Source organism: Grammomys surdaster, unplaced genomic scaffold (assembly GCF_004785775.1).
Source record: "Grammomys surdaster isolate TR1022 unplaced genomic scaffold, NIH_TR_1.0 100, whole genome shotgun sequence".
In the NCBI taxonomy this organism is placed as follows: Eukaryota; Metazoa; Chordata; class Mammalia; order Rodentia; family Muridae; genus Grammomys; species Grammomys surdaster.
The window spans coordinates 4,607,339-4,624,045 of record NW_021604579.1 but is presented as its reverse complement, the minus strand read 5'-3'; the positions used below and the strand labels follow the sequence as shown (position 1 = coordinate 4,624,045).

Here is a 16,707-nt window from a genome sequence, read left to right as displayed (position 1 = left end):
CTCTCTCTCTCTCTCTCTCTCTCTCTCTCTCTCTCTCTCTCTCTCTCACTTTGGTACAAGAGATGAAAATTGGCTGGGGAGGTAGCTTAGCCAGTGATATGCCTGCTGGGCAAGCATTGGAGCCCAGGTTTGGATCCTAACACCAGTGTAAGAAGCCAGACACAGCAGAGCAGTTGCAACCCAGCACTGGAGGGGAAGAGACAGGTGGATCCCTGGAACTCATTGTCCTGCTAACCTTTCTACACCAGTGAGCACCAGGTTCAGTAAGAGATTGTCTGTCAAAAAATAAGGTGGAGAATGATTGAGAAAGACGCCTGTCATTAACCCTGCACTGACACCTGCATACACCCACATGTGTGCATATACTGAACACAGAGTGGACAGGGCATTATATTATCTCTTTTATCAGATTTTGTTTTGTTAAGACAAAATCTCTCTATGGAGCCCTGGCTGTCCTGGAACTTGCTCTGTAGACCAGGCTGGCCCTGAATTCACAGAGATCCACCTCCCTCTGCCTTGCTACCATGTTTGTATATTTTTGTTGTTGTTGTTTTTGTTTTTTGTTTGTCTGTTTTGTTTTGTTTTCTTTTTTGAAACAAGGTTTCTCTGTTCAGCCTTGGCTATCCTGGAACTTGCTCTGTAGACCAGGCTGGCCTCAAACTCAAGAGATTCACCTGCCTCTCCTTCATGAATGCTGGGGTTAAAGGTGTGCACCTCCACTGCCCAGCTGAGTATATTTTATATAAAAACAAAATAAATAGTATAGCTGCCCTAAAAGAACAAGTTGAAGTACTAGTAGCAGGTGTGAAGCCATTGACTCCAAACTGGAATCTGGGTGGAATGGATCCCTAGAAATACATGATTACTCTCAGGCAGTTGCCAAGGTATTGAGAGACAGTGTTTAATGATCTAACTTGAGTAGTAATGGTCTTTTTAATCATGATTAACTAGCTATAGATCTTTGTGCCTATGATTTATTTGAGATTTATTTGAGCCTCACCATGTATCCCATATATAATCCTGGCTGGCCTGGAACTCTGTGTAGATTAGACTGGTCTGGAACTCACAGAAATCCACCTGCCTCTACCTCCCTAGTGTTGGTATTAAAGGTATATGACATCGAGCCAGCTACATATATACCCTCTTATTCCCTCTCTTCCCTCCCATTATGTGTTTTTGATTGATTGATTAATTAATTAATTAATTTTTATTTATGTATAGAAGTATGTGTGTCTGTGTGTATGCCACATGTATACAAATACCTTTGGAAGCCAGAAGAGGGCGTCAGATCCCCTGGAGCTGGAGTTACAGTAGTTAATGAGCTCCTGACATGAGTGCCAGGAACTAAACTCAGGTCATCTGGATGGACAGCAAGCACTCTTAACCATCCGTCCGTCCCTGGGTGATTCTTTATTGGGGTGTGTGGGAGTGTGGGTGTGGGTGAGTGGGTGGGTGTGCGTGTGTGTTTTCATTTTTAAAGCTTCTGCCCTGATCTTCACTATGTCTTTTCACCTACTAATTTTGTGTTTAGCTTATTCTTGACTTCCTAAGACTTTGAGGTTCATCATTATGTTATTTATTTGAGTTCTTTCTGGGTTTTAGTGTGGTGGTTTTTTTTTTTTTTTTTTTTTTTAGCTGTATGTATTTATGCAGAGGCTATATGTGAGGGTTATATGCCTGCGACAGCATGTGTGTGGAGATCAAAGGACAATGTGAAGGAGTCGGTTCTCTCCTCCCAGCATGTGGCGCCCAAGAACCTTAGTTTAGGGCTTGGTGGCAGCACTCTTATCTTCTAAGCCATCTTGTTGACCCTATTTCTGTTTAAGTACTGATAGCTATAAACTTAGAACTAAACTTCCATAAATTTAGAAACGGTGGTTTCTCTAGCTATTGATTCTAGATCCTGTGATTATTGATTCTAGATTCTGATTTCTGTGATCCAGATAAGTTGCAGTAAATTATTTCTAGTTTTTGTGATTCTTAAAATTTGCTTTATGGTCTAAAAATATAATCCATTTATAGGAACATTCCACAAGCTGCAGGAAGTATATATATTCTATAGCTTTTAGATGAAATATTCTGTAGATATCTGTGAGCCCATTTGCTCTCTGCTCTGAAGTTTTTTTGTTGAGTTTTTTTTTTTTTTCCACTCTGAATGAGCCAGATGAATGTGGAGTATAAGTTATCCTGTCTGTCCCTCATGTCCTGTAGTATTTATTTTATAAAATTGATTGCACCAGTGTTTAATGCTTATGGGCTAATATTTGCAATCATTAAGATCCTGATGGGGTATTCTCTTTATTAATATGCAGTGACTTTTTGTATATGTATGCCTACCTATATCTATGTGTAACATACGTGTATATATGCATGTTTGCATGTGTGGGGCATAAGTATGTGCAGGTGTTTTAGTATTTACTTTCAGGGCTTAAATATTATTCTGTGTTTTCCTAGCTAATGATTATTATTATTGTTGTTTGTTTGCTTGTTTTGGGGGTTTAAGATTTATTTATTTATTTTATGTCTAACAGTACACTGTAGCTGTCTTCAGACACACCAGAATAGGGCATCAGATCCCATTACAGATGGTTGTGAGCCTCCATGTGGTTGCTGGGAATTGAACTCAGATCCTCTGGAAGAGCAGTCCATGCTCTTAACCGCTTAGGCATGTCTCCAGTCCTTGTTTTGTTTTTTTAACACAAGGTTTCACTATGTAGGCCAGGCTGGATTCAAACTCACAGAGCTCCACCTGCCTCTCTCTCTCAAGTGCCTGGATTAAGGACATGTACCACTATGCCCAGGAAAGTATAAATTAGAATGATTTTGTTGAGCTTCACTTTAAAGTGGTTTATCTAGCATGTCAGTCTCCATCTCTGCCCTGCAGGACAGCTGTATAGGATTTCTTTCCTTTCATAAATCTCAGCTTTTTTTTAACCTGTTTGAAGGCAGCAGATTTTGTCTTACTGCTTCAGTGATTGCCCTGTGACCTCTAGAGCTGCTGTTCCTACAAAGGAACTCTCACCTTTGTCAGAGTGTATGCGGTCTCAAAACATCTCAAACTGAGCAGTTTAACCGTCAAGCATATTAAGCAAGGAGAAGGGGTAATAGAAGAGCTAACGACTACTGGTGCTTGTCTCCTACACTAGGTTGAACACTGGAGAGACAGCGATTAAAGCTTATGGAACCTTGGGTTGGATTATGGAAACTAATTAAGTATTATTTAAACCCCAGCTTTATACACTGTGAGTCACAACCTCATTGAGGGTCACATAACGGAACTGAGTTTATGAAAGAGATGACAGCAGTAAAAGATTTTTAAATGCATAATGGGTAAATTTTAATTTCAAAGCACAAGGGTTACAAATCCAAAGTGTTTCTGATGGTGCTTACTCTTGCACTGGCCAGTTTTATTGTGGCGTTGGTTGTGAACACACATCATGCTTACTTCACACTGTGCATACTGTTGCACCACACAAGACCATCCTGTGTAATGAACTGCTGTGTTTTAGTTTTCTGCTCCTGTGGAAACATGGATGACGTCATTGATACTGTCGTACTGTCGGGCCTGAAAGAAGAAACCTGTTGACAAGCCCTGACACTTGGAGTTTGATCCCTGGGACCCACATGGTGGATGGAGAAAAATGACTCCCACAAGTTGTCCTCTGACACCCATGTTCACAGCATAACATTTATCTTGTTTGTTTATTTGTTTTGTTTTTTTTTTGAGACAGGGTTTTTCTGTGTATCTCTGGCTGTCTTGGAACTCATTCTGTAGACCAGGCTGGCCTCGAACTCAGAAATCTGCCTGCCTCTGCCTCCCAAGTGCTGGGATTAAAGGTGTGCACCACCACCGCCTGGCAGAATAAATAATTCTTTAAAAAAAAAAATCAGTCAACACTGAATAATGTTAAGGATGTTCTGAGCCCTATAGCATCAGATATTCAGCCAGGATTTACTTGTTTACATAAAAATAAATATACGCATACAGGTTATTAGTATGAAAATTTGCATAAACTTAGTGATAATAAATACAACTTTTTATTTTTAGAGATCACTGTTTTATGTCATCTTTAAGCAAAGAATTAAATATGAGAAAATTGGGGCTAGAGAGATAGTTCAGTGGTCATGAGCACATACTGCTCTTTCAGAGGACTTGCGTCTCATGCCCAACACCAACATGGCAATTACAACCATCTGTAACTCCAGTTTTAGGGAATCTGATGCTTCTTCTGTCCTCCCTGAGGACAGGCATACATGTTGTCCATACCCTTTCATACATGTAGGCAAACCATATACATAAAATAACTTTTAAATAAATGAGATTAGAAGTCAAAAGACTAGAATGGCTGTTTTCAGAAGTTAACTGAGATGTATAGAGTCTGAGACTGAAACATGTTTGATGATGAAGCAGTATGATGTTTTTATGTGTGCATTCATTAAGGTAATTTTTATTTTAAAGATTCTTAAAGACAGGGCTGGAGAGATGGCTCAGTGGTTAAGAAACACTGGCTGCTCTTTCAGAGGTCCTGAGTTCAATTCCCAGCAACCACATGGTGGCTCACAACCATCTGTAATGGGATCCGATGCACTCTTCTGGTGTGTCTGAAGAGACTGACAGTGTACTCACAGAAAATAAATAAATCTTTAAAAAAAAAAAAAACAAAAACAAATTCCGGGCAGTGGTGGCACATGCCTTTAATCCCAGCACCTGGGAGGCAGAGGCAGGTGGATTTCTGAGTTCGAAGCTAGCCTGGTCTACAGAGTGAGTTCCAAGACAGCCCGGGCTACACAGAGAAACCCTGTCTCGAAAAACCAAAAAAAAAACAAAAAACAAACAAAAAAAAAACACCTTAAAGACTAGGCAAAGATTCTGGGATCTGGACTAAGGTAGTGCACTAAAAATAAGGAGGAAAACTGCAGTGGATGTTAGAAGTGGAATCTGGGTGGGAGAGGGATACTTTCAGTCCTTGATTCCCACAAGGCTTCTGATTTCAGGCCTGGATAGTAGTCACAGTATGACTGAGCTAAGGGACATATGAAGAGCATTTAGCTTTGGGCCTAAAGATTATCTGTTGTTGTTGTAGTTGTTTGTTTGCTTGTTTTGTTTTTTGAGACAAGGTCTCATTATATAGCCCTTAATGGCCTTCCGAATCACAGAGATCCACCTGCCTCTGCCTCCTGGGTTCTGGGATTGAAAGTGTGCACCAACACACCCAGCAGTCATTCCTCCCACAACTACCACCTCAGTCTCAGTGAAAATCAGCTAGAAGTTGGCAGCCCTTTTGCTATTGGGGACTACAGATTGGGACTTTTTTCCCTAAGCATTTTCATTCAAAACTAAACCAGTGACGTCTCCATTATAGTTAACTGTGGCACTTGTAAAAGCCTACAACTCCTTCAGAGATTGACTTGAGTTGGACCACATAGGAAAATGTAAATTGTGACTGTTTCTAGTCACATCAACTAGCAATTCATTAGTTCCAGATGGGCAGGGATGGAGTAGGGAGCGGTGTTTTGGATTGTAGCCATTGTTTGTGGAAGTGATGGGTGGGTAAAAGCATGGTATTTTATTAGGCCCTGACAGTTTTTTCCCGGGGAGCTATGTTTTTCTTTTTCCTTGATGTAGGAAATCGTTTGCCAGATTGTATTATTTATCACAATCTGCTTCGGAACAGCTGCCAGAAAACTGAGCTGTTCCAGTAGCTCGCCTCTCCTCCCTCCATCACCACCACACAAACAAGCATCCGGTTTTCTATTTAACTTTGGAGTTTTTCCCCCTCCTAGTTTTACTTCATCGTTTTGGCTTGATTAAAAATGTTCTTGTAATGAGATATTTCTGGACTTTCCTGTGGCAGTGTAATTGAGTTTTCTGACCTTAATTTGTTTGCTTTAGTCAACACTAACTGGCAGCAGTTTGTAGTTTGAAATCCTGGGTGTCTTGAATTCTCCCTAAATTCTAAAGTGCTGCTTTCTCTTGGAGACTGTGTGTGTTTGTATACCGTCAACAAGGCACGCAGTTATTATCCTTCCAAGCTGTGCTTTTCACCCTTACATTTACCCCAGCTTCTTTAGACGCAGGCTTACAATGAGATGTGAAGATGGTTGGAGTAGTGAGTAGGCGTGTCTTTGGAGGCTCAGGTTAGTTTCTGCATAAGAGGCTGTTAGTGTTAGACAACACAGTTGAAGGCTTGTATGTTCAGATACTGCATTCTGGATCACTGTTTAATTCACAGTTCAGACAACCCATGTTTATTCATGACTCATGGTCACACATAATCAGTAGTACTTCTCAGGCTCATTAGATTTCTCTTTAGACTTTTTTCTTCTAGGATTTCCAGCTTTTTGATGGTCAGCAAATCTCTCTGTGAGTGGTGGAACAGCTACTGGGAGGAGAATGTTAGGTTACCTGACACTTCTCTGAGACAGTAATGAGGTGCTGGTAAAACAGCACTCAGTCTGTCCAGAGTCCCACTTTTCAGACTGAGGCCTTTCTTTTTCCGATGAGAACAGATGGCAAACACACATGAAGGAAGGAGGGTTATTCCTTGTGATCTTTTGGGATTTTGTATTCATGAAGTGTGACAAAACTTCCTGGGGAGACACAACACACATGTCTACTCAACTCTGATAGGGAGTTCACCACAGCCCAAAGTATGGATACCACCAAAGTCCAACTTGGTGAGCCAGTGAATTTTATTTTATTTTTTTTAACTTCTGATAACTAACAAGAATTTGGGTGAGGGGTTGTTTACAAGAAAAGAATGATTCAAAGATAGCTATATCACCAAGGCTTAGCACAGCATGGGTGACCGCCCATGAAAGCTGGAAAATCTGGAGTACACTGCACAGCCTGGAGGCAGCTCAACAGATCGGAGAGTGGCCTTTCTAACTCACTCTGGTCTACACCTCTGCCAGGCAGTAGCTGGTGTTTGCAGCTTTCATTCTCTTACAGTCTTCCTGATAGCTCAGCTTCCCTTGTCTAAGAGGGACTCTCAACTTTTATTGTTTACTCTGGTGTGGAGAGGCTTAGTGAATCTGGTCTGTTTGGGTGTAGGGGTAAGGGCACACTTGACACACGACATTGAAGACAAGAAAAGGACAGCTGTTACGTAACAACAGTTCAGTAGGGGAAAAGGGTCATCTAAAGGCAAAGAGAAATGAGCCTACTGGCCTGGGCCCAGTTATGCAAGACTTGCTTGTTTGGTGTTCACAGTGATGACAGATTTAAATACTTTTGCAGATATTGAATGAGGTCAACATTTATTTCCCAAGACAGCTTTGTCACCACTTCCGGGACATCTGCATCAGAGTCATTTTCTTTACTTTGAGGTACACTTGATTCAATTAATCATTAAACAGTCAACTTATAAAATCAATCATCTTATTAAAGCAACCTAGGAAATAGAAGATTTTTTCCCCTCAACCAGCTGTCCTCATTATGATGAAGTGGAACAACTTCTGTGCTATTGTACTGAAAAATCACATGCCAAAAATTAGGATTCTGCAGACATTTTTCTCCTTGGTTTGTGTAGATACAGTCTGATTTCTTAATGTTTGGTGTTCTTGACTAGTAAATTATAGGTTTATGTGGAGCTTTTAAATTTATTTTTACAAAAAGAAAATAAGTATAGAAAACTTCTTTTGGTTTTATAGATGGTTTATTTAAATTGAAGTTTAAAAATTTGTTTTCTAGTCAGTTGGCATTAGACTTCTGTTTTCTGTTTTCATTTTACCTAAAGGTAGAATGCTTAGGCAAAAATTTGCTTAAAATATATTAAGTAGCCTTGATTGACCAGTCACATTTAAACTTCTGGTTCCAGTTTTCTCCAGGCTCCTTAATAGGGTCTGGGAAAGCACAGAGAAAGTAAGTAACACTATCAGACAAATAAATTATTGCAGAGGATAATCCAGTTTTTACTTGTGCACCTCTAATACAGAAACTCAACAACGGCAACAAAAGTTAAAAAGCCACCTGTGGTGTCGCATACCTTTAACCCCAGCACTGGGGAAGCAGAATCTCTGTGAATTTGAGGTCAGGCTGGTCTGTAGAGCAAGTTCTAGGACAGCCTAAGCTATGTAGAGACCCTGTCTCAAAAAAGAGGATGTGGGTTCATTTCCTTATAAAGTTGCTCTTGACTGTTTTGTGTGTATAACACAGGGTAATCTTGTGTTCCTAATCTATCTGCCTCAGCCTCCTGAGTTTTTAAATTATAGGCATCTGCTATTACACCCAACTCAAAATTACCTCTTTTTAAATGCAATATTAGAAACTGAACCAATGGCTTTGTATATCCTGGGTAAGCACTATTAACTGAGCTATGTCCCAAGCACCTAACAGTAGTTTTTACTGTAATTAATTATTGGGTGGTAATCAGAAATTCTACCATTATGAGAAAATATTTTCTTCAGTAATTCATTCATTCATTCATTCATTCATTCATTCATTCATTCATCTTTCATTCATTGTCCAGTTGAGACAGTAAAAAGGATGATTTATTATACAAGAGTCTCATTTGGCCACTAGTGAGAACAGAGCTAGTCCAGACTGCCACAGGTCCAGGGCAGAGGGCCATCAGGACTATTTTGGTTGTAAAGAAGACAGTTGGTCTCTCAGGTGGTCTTGGGAGCAGGTGGGATGTTCAGATTTGTTGAGACTTCTTCCCAACATTGGCACACAGCCATCCCAGCCTCTATCCCTTACCTCTGTTCCTCTCACCTCTGCCTCATCTTCCCTCTCTTGTGTCTGTGCATTTGGTTCTCTTCCACTCTGCTCTCATATCGCGGGAGCTTCAAGGAAGTTGTGCTAAGGCCAAGAGACTCTTCAGTGATTTATTCAGTCATCAGTTTTTGTTTAGTTTGATGGTAGAGATTAAATGTAGAATTTTACCTGCTAAGTACTTGTAATGCCACCGAGCTACATCCCTAGAACCTCATTCATCAATTGTTAAATGCTTAGTGTATGCTAGTCACTGATTGCAAAAATAGGCCTCACTTTTCTTATCCATAAAAATGGTAACAATACTGTTTATGTGATGTTGCTGTAAGATTAAATGGGTACTTTGTATTTCCTTTAAATTGTAATTGTTCACTACCTAGATTGTGAATTACCAAAGATATGTATGTAAGTGGTGTGTGTGTGTGTGTATATATATATACATGAATGCCTGGTGTCTGTTAAGGTCAGAAGAGGTATCAGATCCTCTGTAATGCAGCCATGTAAGTACTGGTAACCAAATTCAGGTCTTCTGCAAGTGTTCTTAACTGTTGAGCTATCTTTCCTGCCCCTGATAGTTTTATAAAGAATTTTTTCCAAAGTCATAGAAATAGTGTGATGAGGTTTCAAACTGTCCTTAAAGTTCTGGTGTCAGAAGTGTCTCAGGACTGCCCAGTAAGGTTCACAAGGGGGCAGCAGAGATTTCAGATCCTTCCCTAGCACACAATTCCATTAGGACAACCCTATTTATTTTATGTTATTTTGTTTTGTTTTTGTTTTTGTTTGGTTTTCTGTTCAAATGAGATTTGAAAATATTGTGTGGTTTGCATGTTTCTAAGTTATGATATGCTTGTTTTTTACATTGACCTGTTCTCTGTGTGTGTGTGTGTGTGTGTGTGTGTGTGTGATATTTACTTTTCTGTCTTCATCTGACAGACTGATGTGCTGGTCCTGAGCTGTGATCTGATGACAGATGTCGCTTTACATGAGGTTGTGGACCTGTTCAGAGCTTACGATGCATCACTGGCCATGTTAATGAGGAAAGGACAGGAGAGCATGGAGCCAGTTCCGGGTCAGAAAGGGAAAAAAAAACCAGGTAAGGTAATTAAAGTTTGTTGATTTGATAATAATTATTATTGTCATTCATCTTTTCATATGAGAAACATTTATTGGGAGCCTACCGTGCACTGTAGATATTGTACTAGGAGTTCATTACATAAAATCAAGACCACCTCTGATGCTTAAATGTTTATATCTATTAATTAAATTGTTGTATTCTTTTATATATGGAAAAGAGAGTTCAAATCTATTTGCATTCTATTTAAGTCTCAGATAATTGAATACATGGCACCTGCTTCTCGATATCTGTCAGGAATCGGCCCTAGGACAGGTGGTTGCATGCACACATGTATATACATGCACTACCAAACCTGTGGATACTCATCCCTATATATAAATTGGTATATATAGTTCTGCCTGTCTCATTACATAGCTTTTGTGTGGTCTAGAACTGGATATGTATACTAGGATAGCCTCAAACCCACAGGACAGCCAGTGTTCTTAACTGCTGAGCCATCACTCCAGTCAATCTGTAATTTTAATATAGTGCTGGGCCTTGGACACATGCATATACTCTGCCACTAAGCACAACCTTACCCTTACTTTCCTTTTAGATTTAGTTTTCCTCTTTATCAGAATTTTTTAATTCAAGAAGTTATATAATTATCCAAAGTGTGTTAGAATAAAAAACAGTCCTCCTCTTCCTCCTGTAACAGCAACTTTTAACACTTGTAGCTAATGTTTTGACATTTAAGTCAGTGTGTCCATGTAGCATGCTGTTGTTTCTTAGTTTTAGGAATCAGCTGTTAATCAACTCTGATTAGGTGTAGCTCTGTTACAGCTTCCTAGTGTGGTTATTGGAATCTCTTTATTAAGGTGTAGCTCTGTTACAGCTTCCTAGTGTGGTTATTGGAATCTCTTTATTAGCGAGATAGTTAATGATTACATTACTATGGTTATATGTAATGTTCACAGTCGAGTCTTGCACATTTTTCTTCCCTGCTCTTATTTTCCTAAATACTGACTTACTTTATTGCTGCTATTTTCTTTGTATGTATTACTAATCCATCCTCAGCCCCAATTGTGTGGATGTACTCTAACTGCCTTTTAGCATATTAGGTAATCCTTCCATTCAAATTATCTTCTTCTTTTTTATTATTTTTTAAGATTTATTTATTTTATTTATGTGAGTACAATGTTGTTGTCTCCAGACTCACCAGAAGATGGCATTGGATCAGATTACAAATGGTTGTGAACCACCATGTGGTTGCTGGGAACTCAGGACCTCTGGAAAAGCAATCAGTGCTCTTAACCACTGAACCATCTCTCCAGCCCAATTATCTTCTTCTTCTTCTTCTTCTTCTTTTTGAGACAGCCTCATTATGTAGCCCTGGCTGGTCTGGAACTCTGTGTAGAACAGGCTAGCCTCTTACAGAGATTCACCTACCTGTGCCTCCCAAGGGCTGAGATTAAAGGCATGTACCATGTTGGACCTTTGTTCGTTTTGTTTTGTTTTTGATGCTGCTAAGAATCAACTCCAAGGCCCAATTTATTAAATTGTCCCAAAGTCTTTTTGGCACATCTCAAATCAGGAAATATAACAAACCCTTGCCACTTAGACCTACCTATTCTTTTTTGTTTGTTTGTTTGTTTGTTTGTTTTGGTTTTTCGAGACAGGATTTCTCTGTGTAGCCCTGGCTGTCCTGGAACTCACTTGGTAGACCAGGCTGGCCTCAAACTCAGAAATCCGCCTGTTTCTGCCTCCCAAGTGCTGGGATTAAAGGCGTGCGCCACCACTGCCCGGCAGACCTACCTATTCTTATTAGTCATGAATTGGATATTTTCAATAGCTCCAAAAGGAATAAACCCCCCCAGCTCTCCAGTGTTGAGATTAAAGGCAGGTGCCACCACTGCCCAGGTAACCAGCTCTTCATTTTTGCAAATCATCTGCCACTGCTGCAGCAGTTTTGAGTTTCTGTCTTCATCTCTGTCCCTCTCAAGTTTTAAAAAATTACTGTGCCAGGTGTTGTGTCCAGTGCCTTTAGTCTTAGCATTCAGGGGACAGAGATAGCCAGATCTCTGTGAGTTCCAGGCCAGCTGGTCTATAGAGAAAGTCCCAGGACAGCCAGGACTAGGTAGAGAGACCTTGTGTCAAGAAAAGTGGGAAAAAAATGAAAAGAAGCTCTTTGAAATCCCTTATTTGGATTATTGGTGTTTAGTTCCTGCAGTAAATGGCCCTGACATCTCATATCTCAGGATTTTACATTAGCGTTAGCTTTCAGAGCTCTTGTCTTTTGTTTGGGTTTTTTGTTGGTTTGTTTTTTTGAGAGACCATGCCCAGATTCTTGTATTTTCTGAATCTTTTTTTGTTGTTGAGTTGATCTGGGTATTCTGAGTTGTGGTGTTGTTATATGTAGTATAGGCTGTGGCCTTAACTCAAGGTCCTTCTGCATTGGCCTCCCAGGTGGAAGGATTACAAGGATGCACCACCATGCCCAGCTCTGAAGGGTCTTTTCTCATGAACGCCACTGCTTGATTTGATGCTATGGGCTAACCCACATAGGTTTTGCTTACATGTATGTCTGTGCACTATGTGCATGCTTGGTCCCCAAAGAGACCAGAGGACAGCTTCCGGTCCCCTGGGACTAGAGTTACCGACAGTTGTTAGCCTCCACGTGGATGATAAGCATAGAACTTCTTCAAGAGCAGCCAGTGCTCTTCACTACTGAGCCATTCATCTCTCTAGGTCTGTCCAGTCTTACTTGGATGACACTGTTACATTTTGGAACAGAGTACTTACTTTCTTGGCTGTTCTCATGCCTGTGATGTCAGTTTCTTTGATGGTTCTAGCTCTTTTCTTTGCTTCTGCTTGACTTCCTTCCAAGGGTTTTACTCTTTTGCTTAATGTCTACTTTGCTTCAATGAATTAGTTAATTAATTAATGAGGCAGGGGCTCTCTGTATAGCTCCGGCTGTCCTGGAGCTCACAGAGATCTGCCTGCCTCTGCTTTACTTTTGTTCCCTACTTTACCTCTCTATTGTTGATAGCTTCTGCCCTTGTTCCCCACCTCCTCCTGTGTGTTCTTCAGACTTAGCACTGCTTAGTGTGCTTTCCTTTTCTAAGGAGCCCCAAGCATTGCTTCAATATCAGTATCATCTGCCATTTTCTCTAGATTCAAAGTCCAGGGTGTTCTCCATTGCCCCATAGCAACCTTCATCTACCATCTTCTCTTCTCTGACTGCTGTTCAGGCTTTCAGGTGCCTAGTTCTAATGTTCTGGAAGAGGCTGTTGGCGCTGCTGTGATCACAGCTATTCTTAACTCAGAGGCCACCAGCCATCTCAGGACTGAGGAAGGTATCTGGGTGCTCAGCTGTGAGAGCTGGGCTTCTCCTTGATTTAGTTCATCATCCAGGAGCCTGACCCTGACTTGTTTGCAAACAGCAGAGTCTATCAGAGTGGAAACAAGCTACAAAATCTCTACAGCCATTAACTTCAGCTATCCTCTTTTAGTCAGAGATAGCTACTGCCTTGCAGTGATGGCGCACGCCTTTAATCTTAGCCTTTGGGAGACAGAGTCAAGGGGATCTCTGAGTTCGAGGCCAGCCTGGTCTACAGAGAGAGTTCCAGGACAACCAGGGTTACCCAAAGAAACCCTGTCTTGAACAGCCCCCCACGGCTGTCCTGGAACTCACTCTGTAGACCAGGCTAGCCTCAAACTCACAGTGGTCCACCTGCCTCTGCCTCTCAAATGCTGGGATCAAAGGCGTGTGCCACCAGTGCCTGGCTAGTCTGGTTTTTAAGTAGGGTTTTCTGTTGTTGTTTTGGACAGGCTTAGTGTGTTTTGCTAGCTGCCCTGGAACTCACTGGGCAGATTGGGCTGGCCTTGAAGTTGCTGTAGCCCCTACCTGTCTCTCCATACAGGCACTGTCACTTGGCTGTGCCATTGTTCCTGCTCGCGTAGTTTTGGTTTGTTCTTAATTTGTATGGCTTGTTTGTGTCTGTATAATGAGTAGATATTTACCCTCTCTGTCTGGTTTTGACGAAGGGTCACATTGACTTACTCCAGAAGATGAGTGAGAACTTTGAACTCCAAGTGTAACCCTTTTATAGAGGAGTACAGTGTTACTCTTGGAGTGAGTACAAACTGTAGAAAAGATAGAAAAGTCAATCAGAGAAGTATCAATCAAGTAGGAATATGTGAATGTGACATAATATTTGAGAAATGAAAGTTCACAGTTTTATTTACTTTCTTAGCCTTGTTTTTGCAGTCTTGCTTTATGGGTAGACATTCTGGTTACCTGTTTTGTTCCCAAGTGGAATTCACTTTGATAAAGCAAGACAGAAAAGAAGCCTCTCCAAGTGCCTGTAATCTTTAGTCAGAGTTTGCAGTTACTATAGTAACCATAAAGCAACAATACAGGGAGGAGGGCCTGAGAAGGAAGGACATGTGGCAACAGAGCGAAAAGTTGCCTGGCTGGAAATTATCGCTCTCAGGACATTCAAGTGATTCAAGGTTTTTTTGAGACTAAGAAACTGATATATTAAACAATCCAAATTAGATCCAGAAATGCCATCTTTCCATTTCTCTATTAAGTTGGTAGCTCATAACTAGATCTTCACAAACTTTTCTGTAGTCTCAAGTTGTCATCTAATGGATGAATTAATATATTTCAGAGCTGCGTGTATGCCATTTGGAATTCTTTTCAAAATTTAGCGTCAAATTGACCATATTTGCTTTTCCTGTGGGTTTCACTAATTTTGGTTTTTGGAAAGAATTGTATAATTTTTCCCCATTCTGATTCAAACACTGAGATGATGAGATGACCATGTGATTGGTGGTCTCAAGGGCTTCAGTCACCAGAGCTAAATGTCATATAATTAACACTGTGTTGTGGTTATACAAACAGCTACAGCCGACAGTGAAGCACACCAGGTATGGTAGTGTGCAGCTGTAATCCCATCTCTCCAGAGGCTGAGGCAGGACAGTCATGGGTTCAGGTTTAGCCTCAGTTATATATTGAGACCTGTCTCAAAAGAGAGATGGGTAGATGCAGACGTGTATGTGTATGTCAGTTTACTTGCACACAAGTACATGTGTAAAGGATAGAGAGAGGTTAACATCATGTGTCTTCCCCTGCCTGTCCCCCTTTAAGGCATGATCTCTCACTGAACCAAAACTTGCTATTTCAGCTGGCCAGGGATCTGTTTGTCTTCACCTCCACACCCAGTACATGGGTTAGCAATGCACATGCTACCACCCCCAGCTTTGATGTGGGTACTGAGGAGCCATCCCAACTCAAATCCTCTTGCTTGCATAAAACACTATCCATTGAATACAAGAGTAAGAATTTGTTTCATTTTTTAACTTAAATTTTGGTTTGTTTGGTTTTGTTTGTTTGTTTGTTTGTTTTCTAAGACAATGTCTCACTGCATAGCTCTGGCTATCCTGGAATTTATTCTAGACCAGGCTGGCCTTGAACTCACAGAGATCTACTTGCCTCTACCTCCAAAGTGCTGGCATTAAAGGTGTGTGTCTATGGCAACTTAAATGCCATATAATATAATGGCATATAATGGCTTGGTCGATAATACTATTATAAATTCTTTACATATATTACCTCATTTAATCATAACAAACCTATGTATTAATGACAATCCTATTTAACTAAAGAATAGAGGAGTTAATGTACATATAAAGATATTAATTATATATGTATATATAAAAATATATAAAATATATTAGATTTATACCTTAGTGAACTAGCTTTAGAAACTCAGTTCTTAATTGTTACACTATGTTTCTTCTGTGTGTACATATCTTTAGATATACACACTGACCAGGTGGTGGTGATGCACACCTTTGATCCGAGTACTCAGAGGCAAAGGTAGGTAGATCTCTGAATTTGAGGCCAGCCTGGTCAGTCTATAGAAAAAGTTCCAGGATAGTCAGGGCTACACAGAGAAACCCTGTCTCAAAAAAAAAGAAAAAAAGAAAAGAAAAGAAAAAGAAACACACTGTGTAGATGCTAGTATGAATATTTGTGGTATGTGTACATGTGTGTCTTTATGTTCCTGTGTGTTTGTGCACTTGCATTTGTTGGCTAGAAGTCAATGTTAGAACTTTTCCACAATCACACCACCTTGTTTTTTAGACAGAATCTTTTGTTGAACCTGTAGCTCTGTGATTCAGCTATAGTAGCTGACCAGCAAACCCCAGAAATCCTCCTGTTTCTGCTTCCCCTGCTCTAGGGTCATAAGTGCACATTGTTTTCACAAGGTTGCTAGGGATCCAACTCAGATCCTCATGTTTATACACCAAGAACCTGCCTCTCCCAGCCAAGTAGCACATATTATTAAGTTTCCAACAATGTGCTAAATGTTGTAGGAAATAGAAAGCAATAATAATTTGGCCTTTGAGGTATTTATATTGTGGTATGGGGATGGAGGAAGAAATGCACCATATCATATAATCAATTGCACAGCAGATATGTAGTTAGTTAATCTTGATTGACTATGGATAATGTTAAATAATAGTATTCCTACTTCCACAGGGAACAGACCTAGCTTATTACGACCTAGATTATTTGGAAAGACAGAATTCCTTGCTGTACTGTCTGTGAGCTGTAGTAGACAGATAAGTCATCTGCTTTTTTAACTGGACTGTATCTTGACTGTCCCACTCTGTGACCTCCCTTCACTGTTGTCTCTGAAACTGAAGTCCTCGTGCGTGCTAGACAAATGCTCTACCACTGAGTGCCCCAGCCTCTTTCATTTCTTAGGCTGGCCTGGACTTTTTAAGTCTTTTAAGTCTTTTTGGTTTTAGCCTTTTAGATACTGGCCTTAGAGGTATGTATCATCATGCCTACCTCTTAACTTTTTGTTTTGAAATAATTTCATGTTTATGTAGTGGTTTAAAATATAGAAGTTTGCCAGAA

At 40.3% G+C, this 16,707-nt stretch overlaps 1 protein-coding gene across 3 annotated transcripts in view; it reads left to right on the top strand.

Moving 5' to 3' along the window:
- Positions 1-16,707, top strand: part of Eif2b3 (eukaryotic translation initiation factor 2B subunit gamma) — a 65,082-nt gene that overhangs the window by 17,349 nt on the left and 31,026 nt on the right. For all 3 annotated transcript variants that reach the window (XM_028785994.1, XM_028785988.1, XM_028785990.1), the window contains exon 4: positions 9,650-9,809. Coding sequence is in view for 2 of the 3 variants with exons in the window: in XM_028785988.1 (XP_028641821.1) it covers positions 9,650-9,809 (160 nt within the window). In the remaining variant the exon portion in view is untranslated. The remainder of the gene's footprint in view (positions 1-9,649; positions 9,810-16,707) is intronic.